This window comes from Nannobrachium achirus (genome assembly GCF_963921795.1).
Source record: "Nannobrachium achirus genome assembly, chromosome: 22".
Lineage (NCBI taxonomy): Eukaryota > Metazoa > Chordata > Actinopteri > Myctophiformes > Myctophidae > Nannobrachium > Nannobrachium achirus.
Genome location: NC_137829.1, coordinates 6,480,734 through 6,494,859, shown reverse-complemented (window position 1 = coordinate 6,494,859; position 14,126 = coordinate 6,480,734). Strand labels below are relative to the sequence as shown.

Sequence of the window (14,126 nt, the reverse complement as noted above, 5' to 3'; positions counted from 1 at the left end):
AGGTTTGAGAACCACTGTTGCAGAGTACTCATTGCTGTGCCGGGTGTGCGAGAATCGTTTCGTGTTCCTCATGCAGGCTAAAAGAATTATTAGCAGTGCAGCTGCTGGTTGATAAAAATAATAGAAAGTACAAGCGCACATGACCTTCCTGACAAAAAGGAAGTTGAGTAATAACCACAGGCAAGAAAAGGAAGTGGTAAAGATAATAAGTGTTCTGCAAAACGATATTTAACACACCCGGCATGAGGGCGGCATCACAACAGTGTGCAAAGATGTTTTAAGATCAAGGGTATACAATGTGAATGTGCATGCATGCACGCGTGCACATACCTGAGGAGGTGGGGTCTTCAGAGAAGTCGTGGAGCTCCTCCGGGGGGTCTCCGTAGAAGGAGTTAAACTTGTGACTGGAGACTGCAGCCAGCACAGCACCCTACAAGCACCACAACAGCAGTTGCAGTACACATTCTATACTTGTTTTTTAAACCACATTAACCCTGACATCCCTGTTAGGCGTGACAATTGTTTCCCAAAATTGAAGATCTTTTCCCAATTTATTTTTTCTTTCTTTTTTTAACACATTTTTATCCCACGATTTTGTAACCCATTTTTCACCCAGTGTCAATTATCTAATGGAATCCTGGGTGTTACACTCCCTCTGCCAACCTGGGGAGACAACGGACTGACCTCATGCTTCCTCCTATGCATGAGGTGGCCAAGGCGCTTCTTTTCACCTGACAGGGGGGAGTTTCCCCAGTTGGACGTAGCGCGTGGAATAGTGATGCGCGGGTCAGCTTTTTTTCATAACCCGCACGACCCACAGCCCGCACGAAGCGTAACCCGCCCGCGCCCGCCCCGCAGAACAATATATAAATCAACGAATCCGCCCGCCCCGCAACCCGCATTTTAAAAAAAAGATGGTATATCATCTCCACAATAGCTCATCTTTATATACGGCTCTTCTAAGTACCCAAAGTCGCTTTACAGAAAGGTTTACAGTAGCACAATATTGTCATGGGCTAAATAAACAAACGTGTTGTTCAAATTGGGGTTAAGCCTAAAAGACATTCATTCAAAGACGTTCATTCTCTCTGGGGCATCGTCGGGGTAAGAATGGCGTTTCAGGTTTTATGTCAATCATATTTATAGGTACAGCGCCTCGCACTTTAAACAGACAGCAAAAGACGGACAATATTAAATCCTGTTGGTTATTGATTAATCACCAGATTGGAGAGATGGGAGCGACTGGAGTCTCGAGGTGAGCGTGGTTGGTTCATTCAGTCAAAAAATCCGCCTCACTTGCGAAAGTTGTGTTTCAAATCGTATCCGTTGATTGGCTGGTTATATAACTTAACCGACACAAAGTATTTATAAACGGACTTGTGTGGATGACAGAGACATATAAGTGAAATCCTGATCAGCGACACGCTGAATTGTTTGTGCATCTTCTCTGCTGTGCTCGCGACCTCACGTTGTGTAAAATGTTGGCAAACTGTGGTTCGCGGCCCCAACAGGAGCGGAATTGGGACGGTCCTGGCACCAAGGAGCGGAGGAGAAACCTCGCTCCTCTCTGGCGCATTTTAAAACTCGCTCGCTCGTCGTGCTCGTATTCAAACGTTGTATTCGTATTCTTATAGGCCTACTCTTATTAAGAATAAAGGGCAAATAAGAACAGGTGATTATTCTTATTTACGTTTTGCACATGAGTGGTGATAACCCGCCCGCCCGCCGCCCGCCAATGGAGTCTGAAAACCTCGACCCACCCACCCGCATGCGGGCGGGTTGGCGGGCGGGTGGGGGCACCGGGTCGATCCGCGCATCACTAGCGTGGAAGGAACACGTTATTCCAACCAGTTCCTTTCCCCTCCATCAGGCGCCCCGGCTGGTCAGGGGGAGGCATTATAGAGACCAGGATTACTGCATGTTTTTTGTGAGGGTACCTACCCTAGGGGACACAGGGAAAACATGCTAACTCCACACAGAAAGGCCCTTTTGCCAACCCCACCTCAGGCCCCCAGCATCCCCAGCGGGAATTGAACCCACCTAGGCTATGAGGCGACAGCACTACCGACTGCGCCACCTTTTTCAATTTTTTTTAACAAATTTGTCAAAATTGTGTTGTGACTGTGAGCTTATAAATCTGCAATTTTCAAGATATAAAATAGAGCTTAAGAGAAGAGGTAAATCTGTTATTAAATGCAATATTTGTCTCCACATCAGACCGTGTGTGTGTGTGTGTGTGTGTGTGTGTGTGTGTGTGTGTGTGTGTGTGTGTGTGTGTGTGTGTGTGTGTGTGTGTGTGTGTGATGGGGGGTGTTAGCCTGTGTAGAGTGTAGACTGTGACCTTGAGCTTCCTCCTTGCGTTGAACTTTCTCAGCTGCTCCACAGTTTCTGGCAGGTGGATCTTGTAGGCGTAGCGGTCTCTCTCCTGGGAACAGTGGCGGAGCATAGAGCATTACTCACACAGACACAGAGCTAATACAAAGCAGCTCAACAGCGCTGCCTGTGACGCAATACCACAGCAACGCGTGAACACAGGTGGACAGTGGCTAGAGAGTATTAAGATCTTTTCACACGGGAAGCGACCAACGTGCCAAGTAATTCATTTTCAATGAGAGGCAAGCGGACAGATAGGGAGGCACGCCACGGGCAATCTGACAGGCGTAGTGACAAGCAGGCACACTCCCGTAGAACTGTTGGGTTCATGTTCACACACTCCATTAGAGATGAAATGTGTTGAGGAGGGGGCGCCCGCTGACCTACTGGTCCAGGCGCATACCACATAGGCATCGATGCCTGGCTGCGTCGCAGGTTCGATTCCCGGTCCAGACAACCTTTGCCACGTGTCACTCCCCATCTCTCGCCCCATTTCGTGTCAGTCTACTGTCCTATCTAATAAAGGCATAAAAGCCCAAAAACAAATCACTGTTGGTGTGATCTAACATTTTGATGCAGCCCTAACTGATAGTTGCGACCGTAGGTCGCATTTACTTCCAAAACCTCCACCGGCTGTCTGTGAGTGAGTCAGTGAGTCCGTCACACTTTTGCCCTGCTCATATCTCCACAACCGTTGCCCCCATCCATGCCAAATTTTGCACACACACTCCTTGACTGCCAAACTACAACCTCCAAGGACCCCCGGAGCCCCAGGGACCCTGGGGGACCCCCAGATGTAAAAAATGACCAAATGTGCTCACATGTCACACGTCACACTTTTTCCCTGCTTATATCTCCGCACCCGTTGACCCGATCCATGCCAGATTTTACACACACACTCCTTGCCTGCCAAACTACAACCCCCGGAGCCCCAGGGACCCCCAGGTCCCTGGGGGACCCCCAGATGTAAAAAATGACCAAATGTGCAAAAATGACCAAATGACCACCCCAACGGGGCTTCTCACGGGGAATTCCCGGGGACCACCGACTCCTGGTGCTCCAGAACGGATGCAAAAGTGGTGGCGCCCCCAGTGGAGGACCCCCTGCCACTGCAGCGCACATAAAATGCCCTAACTCGGCCTAGGAGCGTCCGGGAGAGCCGGGGCCGGTACCTATTCGTCCGCCAAGGCAACGTGGAGACCCCACCCCTCATTTCTCACATGGCCCTATTCTAGCGCCACCTTCAGGCCAATTTTTAAAACACATTTTTGGACACTGCTCCTACAGTTTTTGCCCTAAAATCACGAATATCACTACACAGCATGTCTACACTCATGTCATCAACATGGATCAGGAAGATTTTGGAAAAACAAATTTTTGCCCTATTTGTGGAGATAAGCCACCTACGGTCGCTTATCTCCCGATTAGGGAGTCTTACTGGTATTATACATGGAGGAAGGAGCAATCCACGAAACATTCTGTGTGTACCTTGAGCCAGGGGTGGTTGAGAGCCTCGTAGACAGTGATCCTCTCAGCAGGGTCCAGCATCAGCATGCGCCTCACCAGATCCTTAGCGCTCTCTGAGATGTGACCCCATTGGCGTGGATGTAACTATATGCACGCACACGCACACGCACACACACACACACACACACACACACACACACACACACACACACACACACTCTTCAGGCTCAGCAACGACTCTTAGCTCAGTGAGATTTGCGTGAAACCATACCGCACAGTAAAATCTGCAGATTTCACAGGGTATTCTGTGAGAAACCCCACTATGTGACTTTTTGAATTAATAAAATGTAATTTTGTCCAAGTATGTTAACTTTATATGACCCATTGGCTAGCGAACTGCGCCATCCAGCATCAAAACTTGTCAAGTGGCAGAGAATGAGTTGATACAATTTAACTTATACTATTGGGTGGTTGTATTTTGTCTCCCTGCTGAAATGTTTCGCCCCGAGCAGGCAGGCCGGCTCTATTAGCTCAACGGCAAAAATGTCAGCACTTGCGCAAGAAACAGGTTCAAATACTTGGTAGAAGAGGAAAGTTGCTTCTTTAAATGAACCCTTACCTTGTATTTGCCCTTGCAGATGGCCTCAAACAGGCGCTCCTTGGTGCCATAGAAGGGCAGACAGCCTGAGAGGAGGATGAAGAGGATGACTCCGCAGCCCCACACGTCCACTGGCTTGCCGTACGGCTCCCTCTTCACCACCTCAGGGGCCATGAAGTGGGGAGTACCCACACGACCTGATGAACAAACCATGGCAGTGGAGCTGTAGTATTGTAAAGACTAGTTTACTATGGTGTTTGGGTGCCAGAAATAGCCGGTCTGCCAGCTCACAATGTAGAGCTTTTAGAGCTGCTATTTCCGGTCCTGAAATATGACAAATCTGACTGATGCATCTTGATCACATGAATCTAGAGACGTAATAGTAGTAGTAGTTAGTACTTAATACTTAGTAGCAGCTGCAAAAAGTGTGTTTTGAAAATTCTAGTCTGGCACAAATAAGTGGAGCCTATATGGGGAGTTGAATCATAGGGTTAAAACTAATATGATTGTACGACCTACAGTTCAAGAGATTTTTTTTTTTTTTTTTTCATTTTGGTAGCCAATTGGAATGAATTTTGTGGATTGTATGATGTTATATCTGTGTATTTTAAGTTATACCATCATTGAAGGGTTCAATGTTATGTCCATGTAATAACTATGTATCTTAGCGTCCGGTGAGTTTTGTGATCTCATGCTCGTGTAGATAATCATCACAGGAGCACAGTCACACTGACAAATGGAATGCAATTTATTTGGTATTAAATGTGGTATACAAATACAATTGAAAATGAAAAACCTCTAGTCTAGAACTATCTGAGCTGAAAATAAAATTAACGACTTGACTTTTTGACCCCCTTCATTACAGCGTAAAGTTCCAGTAGAGGTGTCTTGATGTGCGCTAACCAATATGTCACGTAATGTGTGTGGTTAGTACACATTATTTTTTCCACTCCTTTCTAAAGCATAGTCCAAGTCCGGGCTGACTCTAAGCCCCTCCTAAGCCTTTTGGGATCCCCTCTTGCCAGTCTTTCTTTTTTAAATATATCTTGGCACTTCCCTCGCTTTTCAAAATCCGCTCCTTCCATACTCATGTTTCCAACTGTGGCAGATGCCGTTAGAACTTCGAGGTTCACTTCTTCTCACGTTAAGCGTTTTCATAGACAAGGGATGGGGAGCCAGGGGAAGGGTGCCTTCAAATAAGCGAATTGTGGATACAATGCTAAGAAAAGGAAAATGTCCTGAAGTTGTACCACTCAGTTGGTAATAGGAACATACTGTAAGACAGTGATATAAAATATGTGTAATGACTGGGAATGGGAAAAGTGTGTTTGTTTGTCTGTGTGAATGCACATGTCTGTAAAACTGGGTATTGCAATGATATCATTGTATTGTCACAGAATGTACTATACCTCCTGCCACCAGTCCTGATTCGCCAAGCTGGATTGCTACTCCAAACCCCCCTAGCTTCACTGGAGCAGAGTTCTCTTTGGATGCCAGCAACACACAGTGGGGCTGAGAAGAAGGGGGAAAAGAAGAGTAAGTGGAAGGGAGTAGGGAAAGGGGAAAAAAGAGAGGGAGATATGAAGCTCTTCTTTTGATAATTAAAGAGGGACAGCCTCCTATAAATGACAATAATCACATGTATGACACACCCAAAGCCCCAAACCACAAAGCCCTCAGATCTCCACATACCCTCCAGCCCACCACTAGCACACATGAATAACCAACAGAATCTGAGATTAAAAGCCTTTAGTAACTGACAAGCATAGGTTCAAATTTACTGGTGATAATTTTGGCAGCATCTTGTGACTTAAACTCTCATTCCTTTTAGTGACAACTTTGTAGTTTCGTCAATTTTCAGTGTAGACTTGATTGAATGAAACATTAAAAAGGTAAATCATTTCTTTGTCTGTTTTAGCTGAAACTGTCTGACTAGCCACGGCAGATCAAAGGTGTTGGGGCAGCTACTTACCGTAACCCTGAACATTTACCAAACAGAATAAATAATATGTGTTCTTAAGCTCCAGCAACTCGATAGTGATTTTATAACTTAGTGTATTGCACATACCATTATGTTCTTAGAAGTAAAGTAACCATCTGAATTCAATTTAGAGTAAAACAAGAGTAAATGGACATTTTTGTGTTTTTAGAATTGTATCCGTTTGGTGTCCTTTGTTTCAACAACATTAACTGAAACATTACCCCAGGAGTTAATCAGGAGGTGGGTAACACAGATTTATACAAGGAATTTTATGATAAAAACAAAAAACATGACAGAGTAAGTCACACGGCTGAGGTGAGTGATGCAACATCATCAGTCAGTGACTCAGACAGTCAGAGACCTTGATGTTTATAAGGGTGAAAAGAGTGGTTGGACACCCTGTGAGAAGTGTGAATGGTGTTGATAGTGTGATGTGGTGGTGCAGACTGTTGAACCACCAAGGTTTTGGAAGCCTATTTACAATTACAAGATAACTGTGAAGTACTGATGTAAAATGGGTAAACAGTATCACAGAGAGAATCTAAAAGTTACGAAAACCCTGCATGCACCAACATCTCTTGTTCGACATCCTGTTCCTAAAATATGACCGATTATGTAGTTTTGACTGACTTATTTTGTTCACAGTTACACCACATACACACAACAGGAGATTACAAAACTGCCCGTAATTATTGTATAACATTCTTCTGCTGGACTTCTCGTTATTTAAAACCATTTATTCATGTGCTCAAGCACCGTTGAAATAAAAGCAGCCAATGAACAAAGTGAGCACACTGACATAGGACATACTGATACATTATGATACATGATGAAACCAAATGAAAGGGAATAGCGACTTTACAGAAAAGTCATTGAAAATTGTGAGATCAGAAGCCTACGGAGAACAGGCCACACATTTTATTAAGCATGAGTCCATCCTATGCTATTTCTCTACACTGAACCAAGACTATATGCTGGCATGAACACAATTCATAATCACTATGGTAGGCTACTCTATGCTTAAGAAACGTTAACTTGAGATGTTGACATTGGTTTGCGGCTACCGTCTCCTGGGTGGCAATTTAAACTCGTTCCTGGCTATCTCCACTAGCCAGTGTTTTGATTACTTGGATGGCATGAAGTGTCTATTTCGGGAACCAATTTCTTACGTAGGTACCGCTGTATTATAGTGGGAGAAATATGTGAAAAAGGTGTTCATTTCCGGCAGAAAGCGTGAAAATTTGCACTTAGGGGTATTTTTTTGCGCTGAACTCAAAAATTGACGGTCCCAAGCACTTTTCTCAAATTCACTTTTCTCTAATTCACTTACCATAGGGTTAGGGTTAGGAAAAAAAGATCCCCCAAAAATCTTCTTTAAGTAGCATGTGAGGGGTCTATCTAGGGGGTTTTCATGATTCTGAATCCATTCCAAGCATTTGTTTTGCACAAAAACATTCCTTGGGCAAGAAATGGACCCCACAAAACTATGGTTTAGTGATGAGTCATCACTTTTCACAGTTGTATAGGGTCCATTTCTTGCCCAAGGAATGTTTTTCGTGCAAAACACAAGTGTTTCGAACGAAACACCTGTTTATTTAGGTCTGGAAGGAGGTACTCCCTCCTTTGGGTGGCGCTATTGCGTCAGCCTCACAACAGAACGTACTCACGTTAACTCCCGCAGGGCGATCCCTGATTGGCCGGAGGGCTTGTCACTCAAGTTTTACGGTACTGGGTCAGTCCCCCATAAAACCTGTGGCATCCCACAATACTGTCTCTTGAAAGCATCTGCTCCGAAAAATCGAACAGAGGGCAGAGACTCGGAGGGAGTACCTCCTTCCAGACCTAAATAAACAGGTGTTTCGTTCGAAACACTTGTGTTTATTTTCGGTCTTCCAGTTCGGTACTCCCTCCTTTGGGTACGTCAACTCCCGTAAGCGACGTCGGCCAACGTCTACTCACCATACACATGAACGGCAAAGGAGACGTCTTCCAGACACACCTTCGCCCACAAGGTCCCCCCCTGAGACCACCGGAATCAGTCGGGGGCAGTGAGTAGGAAAGAAAAGGAAGAGGAGCGCGCCAGAAAGCACAAGGGCAGTCCAAGCGCTCCAGACGAGGAGGAAGACACAAGGGTCCTCCTCATTCTGCAGAAGAGTCAGCAGCCACCTGGAGGACTGAATGCGCTAACGAGCGCGGAGCCACGTCCAACTGGTAATGAGCTGCAAAGGTGGACGGCGAAGTCCAGTTCGCCGCCAAACAAACCTCCTGAATGGTGGTCCCTTGCCAGAGACCCCAAGAGGAAGACATCCCCCTAGTGGAATGAGCTGTGAAACCTACAGGTCTAGCCACATTCGCACTATCGTACGCCAACCTAATGGCGTCGACAATCCACCCCGAAAGGGTTGCTTTAGCAATCTCCATCTTCGCGGTGGATTTGCCGTGAGGAACAAACAGGCTGCGCGACTTCCTGCGCGCCTGAGTCCTCTCACAATAAATCTTCAGTGCCCTCACAGGGCAAAGAAGATTAAGGCGCCTGTCCTCCTCCGTACCAAAGGGAGGAGGATGAAAGGCCAAAAGCCGCACCGGAACATGCTGCACCACCTTATTCTTCGGAATGAAGTGAAGGTGAGGTTTAAGTAGCACCTGCCGGCCGTCCGGAGAGAACCTCATGCAATCCTCTGACACTGAGAGGGCATGTAGGTCACTAACCCTCTTGGCCGTGGTTAAGGCCAGAAGGAGAGCAGTCTTGTAGCTAAGGAGCTTCAGAGAGATGCTCTCCAGAGGCTCAAACGGGGGTTGCCTCAATCCCCGTAAGACCACCTCCAAGTCCCAGGCGGGGGCCAGGGGTCTCGCCGTCAGGGAGTCCCGCCTAACCGCTGCCATAAACTGTACCACCCACGGGTGTTTGGACAATTGGTCGCCATCAAGGCTCTGGTGACAGGCCCTAATGGCTGCAAGGTAACCTCTCACCGTAGAGGCCTTACAGTTCCTATCCACCCGATCTTGTAGGAACTCCAGAATGATCGGAATTGAGGAGAACACCGGGTTCACCGAAGGGTGTTTAACCCGACACCACTCCTCAAAGGCTTCCAACTTGCCCTGATACACCTTACGTGTAGAAGGAGCCCTGGACCTCTGCATCGTATCAACGACTGAAGGGTTCAGGCCGGCTGCGATCAGCCTTTCCCTCTCACGGGCCAGACCCACAGGTCTAACCTCTGAGGGTCCGGGTGGAAGATCTCGCGATCCGCTTGACTCAGCAGATCCCGTATCTGGGGCAATTGCCAAGGATCCCTGTACAGGAGCGGAGCTATCAGTGAGCTCCAAGTCCCCGTCCTCGGTGCTATTAGAAGCAGTTCGTGACCGTAACGACGAACCCTCTCGAGGGTCGGAGTAATGAGGTCCATCGGTGGGAAGGCGTACAGCAGGCCCTGGGGCCAATCGTGCGCCATAGCGTCTATCCCCAAGGGTGCAGGCCCCCTCAGGGAGAAGAACAGTGAGCACTTCGCGTCCTCGCGAGAGGCGAACAAATCCACCACCGGATGACCATACTTGGTCCAGATCTGAAACGCTACCGACTGGTTCAGGGACCAGTCCTCGTCGCGAACCCTCCTCCTGGACAGCAGGTCCGCCCCGCTGTTCAGAAGACCAGGGACGTAGGAGGCCTTGACCGACTGTAGGTGCACCGAGCACCAAAGGGCCACTTTGCGAGCCAGCACGTCCAGGGCTCGCCGCCGCCCCCCCTGTTTGTTCACATAACACATTGTTACGGTATTGTCCGTCCTGATGAGGACGTGACAGTTCCGAATGAAGGGCTCGAACTCCTGGAGCGCCAGGAACACCGCCATCAATTCCAAGTAATTGATGTGCTTGTTCATTAAGTCGGGGCCCCAAGGTCCCCTCGCCGTACGTCCTTCCAGGGTTGCACCCCAACCCGAAAGACTGGCGTCCGTGGTGACTACCTTCCTGTGAATCACCGCCCCTAGCCTGGCGCCGCTTCGAAGGAAGCCGGGAACCAGCCAAGGGCTCAGGGCCGTCCGTGCTCGCTCGGAGACCCGGACCAGAGTGCCGCCCTGGCAAGAGGGGATGTTCAAAGAGAGCATCCATTTCTGGAAAGGCCTCAAGTGAAACCTTCCCAGACTCACAAGATCCACGGCCGAAGCCATCAGGCCCGCGAGCCGCTGCACCAACTTGAAGGAGACCTCCTCCTCGGAAAGGAAGGTGCTGGCATGGGACAAGAACTTGTCCACCCTCTGCTGAGAGAGGCGGGCGACCATCTCCCGGGAGTCCCACTCTGCACCCAGGAAGGTGGTCCGCTGAGATGGGTTCAGCACACTTTTTTCGTAATTGACTGCGAACCCCAAGGACTCGAGGTGCGCTATCACCACCCGGGTGTGTAGCGCCACCTCCTGGCTCGAACTTGCGCTTATTAGCCAATCGTCGATGTAGTTTGAGATCCTTATCCCCTGCCGCCTGAGAGGTTCTATAGCTGCCTTCGTAACCATCACGAAAACGCGTGGACTGAGAGACAGGCCAAAGGGGAGGACTGCGTACTCGTAGACCCTCCCCTGGAAAGCGAACCTCAGAAACTTCCTGTGAGGAGGATAGATCGACACGTGCGTGTAAGCATCCTTCAGATCTATTGAGGTGAACCAATCGTTCTCTCTCACGGTTCGAAGCAGGCTGGCAACGGTCAACATCCTGAACTTGAAGGTCATCAAGTACTGGTTGAGACCGCGGAGGTCCAATATGGGCCGCAGCCCTCCCGTCTTCTTGGGAACCAGGAAGTAGTTGGAGTAGAACCCTAAATGGAGCTGACTCCACGGGACCTCCCGTACAGACCCCTTCAAGAGAAGGGCCTGTATCTCTTCCTCCAGAATGCGGGCGTTCTCGCCCTCGGCCCTGGTGAAGCTCACCGTGGGGGAAAGCGGGGGCGACATCTTGAACTGTATTCTGTAGCCCCTTGTAATAGTGCGATAAATCCAATGGTTTGGATTGCACCTCCTCCACTGATCTGCACAAGGTGCCAGCGGAGCGTAAAGATGTGTTGGCAGCACCTGCCGAGCTATCGGCCGCGACACTGTAGGCCGTCCGCTGTGGCCAGAAGAAGCTGCCGCCGGCCTGGCCGCGTGGTGCACCGCAGGCAAAGCAGGAATCCACCTGTGATCCACTTTCTTTACCTTTGCCCGACTCGGGCCTACAGAAAGCGTTTCCACCACCTGAGGGGAAGCGCGCTTTACCCTTAGCCTTCCTGGAAAGGTCCCGGAAGGACTCATGGTTTTTAGCATTAGCAGGTTGTCCCTGGGCTGCCGCAGTGGGCAGTTTACCAAAACCTTGTGAGGAGTGGAATGTGAGCTGGGTGTGAGTGGCTCTTGCAGAAAAGGAACTGGAGCCTGAATAGGCAGAGAAACCAAACCCTTGTACAGACTGTGTGAGTGCGGAACTAGCTGAGGCAGCGAAGGTGCCTGAGGAGGCTGAGCACATACAACTTTCTTTGCAACAGAAGATGCACAGGGAAGAAAGACACAGTTTGTATCGAACACACAATTCTTTACTGGTATTTTCGATTGGCAAGGCACGAAATTTACAGCATTGAGAATTTTTGCAGCACACAACACGGGCGGGTTCACAACACAAACACACTGCACACAAGAACCCGCCCTTAAGTGAGGGGCAAGAGGCCCCTGGGGAGGCCGTGCCTCCCTGGGCAAACTGTCATTTACGCTGCTGCCTTCCGCGTCCCTTCGCGGAGCGGGGCTGGGAACGCTGCTGATGACGGTCTTCCTTGGGCCTGGAAGGAGGAGGGGGCCCATAGGTCCGGGCTCGAGACCCCCCTCTGGAGGAAGACCTGGAGCTTGATCCCGAAGCCCTGTCCCTGTAGTCGTTCCTCTGGACGACCTTCACCATAGAACGCGGGGTACGCTGCCTGGTGGTCGACCGCCGAGACGACTGGGCAGCAGGTGTCGGAGGTACAGTCTCGACCACCAACTCCCTGGTCTCCCTCCTGGCAGCCGCCCGCGCCTGGAAGAGAGCGAGCCCGCCCGCCATGATCTCCGTTCCCGAAGAGGGCAGGTTGCGGAGCTCTTTTTTGTCCGCTTCATCCTTCTTCCAGTCAATGGGCTCCAGCCAGCGGGTGGACTCCATCTGCATACACTGGTCCATGGAACGCCCCACCCAAGCCATGGCATGGAAATTGAGCTCGATCATGAGGTCCAGTGAGGCCTTGATCTCAGCCGCCACATCGAGGGGAGGGTCAGAGGCCGGTGGGTTCTGGAGGAGCTTCACATAGGCCGCCAACAGGCCCGCGGCATTGAGAGCCCTCACAGCATGTCCATCAGCTCTGTAAGCCTCCTGGGTGGCCTTGGACATGAACCTTTCCCACTTGTCCTCTAGAAGCGGGTGGACACCCGACAGTGAGTAGGGACTCGGCTCACCAGGCTTATCATGGAGGAACCGGGCCTGGAGCATGGAGGCCAAGGCAGGGCTGATGTGCGGGCATCTAGGAACGCCCATCTCCTGCGCCCCCTCGAACTCCGTGGGGAAGTCCAGTTTTTCCGGATCCTTGTGAGTGGCCCAAGTCTCCTGGAAAACCTGCTGTAGGCCAGTGATGGCCGGCAGGCAAGCCATGACAGGCGGCAGGGGTGGAGCACGGTCCACACCCAGCCGCGGTTGGCAAGAAGTTGCAGGCTGCTGCCGTACAGGGACGGTGAGGTTCTGCAAACGAGCGGCCCTCTCCAGGACAGACCAGGGGTCCATGGGAAGGGGAGGGCTGGCGCCAGCGGCGCCACTTGAAGCTGCTACGGTGCCGGAAGGAGGGAGCTGAGACGCGGACAGGGCCGCCGCCTGTGTCAGACTCGAACTGCCGGCAGCAGAGGGGGCCTGTGACCCCGGCAAGGCGGAGGGAACAGGCTCGGTGCCACCAGGAGCTGGGGAAGCAGCAATGCCTGCTTGAGTCCCAGCCTGAGCGGTGGTAGGGGAAACAGAAGCTGCTTGGCTCGGGGCGGCAGCGAGGCCTGCCGGAACCCTGGCCATAGCAGAGATGGAGAGAGGCGAGTCATTAACATCAGGGTGGAGCTGGATCACAGGGGACCCTTCTTCCATCAGGACTACGACCTCATCAGGCTGCTGGGTGGGGGAAAAGTCCCCCTCTTCCCCAAAAGCCTCTTCCTCGCTGTCGTGACGGTCGAGGGCAGAGAAGGAGAATTCAGATGAAAGGCTGTCAGCCCTGGAGTGGGCTGGAGAAGCACCACCATCGGCTGGAGGAGCAGTGCCGTCAGCCGGAGCGCCGCCGTCTGGAGAAGCGCCCTCATCGGCCGGAACGGAGGCGCCGCCGCCGCCGCCTGGAGGAGCGCTGTACCGGCCTACAGGGAGGCCCGGGGACACAGCAGAGGCGAGGCCGGAGAGAAGGGAGATCGTGTCCAGGCGGAGCCGACGCGCACCTAGAGGTAGGTCACGACACTCCAAACACACAGGAGGATCTTCCTCTAAGGCATCCAAGGCGTGACGCCAGCCCATGCAGGCGATGCACGCACCATGGAGATCGTCCGGGGCTACCAGCAACCTACAGGCCAGGTTGGCACAACGGCCATAGGAGCGTGAGGACGTCATGTCCACACAAAACACTTTAGCATCGATAGAAGATTCGAGAGTCTAAAGCAGAAAAGCGTGTATTAGCGTGAGCACAGGCAAGGCCAGTAGCAAACAGCA

General features: G+C 50.7%; 1 protein-coding gene across 4 annotated transcripts in view; it reads right to left on the bottom strand.

Moving 5' to 3' along the window:
• The window catches only part of caska (calcium/calmodulin-dependent serine protein kinase a), a 170,779-nt gene that overhangs the window by 42,326 nt on the left and 114,327 nt on the right, over positions 1–14,126 (bottom strand). For all 4 annotated transcript variants that reach the window (XM_080753417.1, XM_080753419.1, XM_080753418.1 and 1 more), the window contains exons 6-10: positions 5,848–5,950; positions 4,460–4,635; positions 3,862–3,984; positions 2,342–2,425; positions 331–430 (exon numbers count right to left, since the gene is read on the bottom strand). In XM_080753417.1, the coding sequence (XP_080609543.1) occupies positions 331–430; positions 2,342–2,425; positions 3,862–3,984; positions 4,460–4,635; positions 5,848–5,950 (586 nt within the window). The remainder of the gene's footprint in view (positions 1–330; positions 431–2,341; positions 2,426–3,861; positions 3,985–4,459; positions 4,636–5,847; positions 5,951–14,126) is intronic.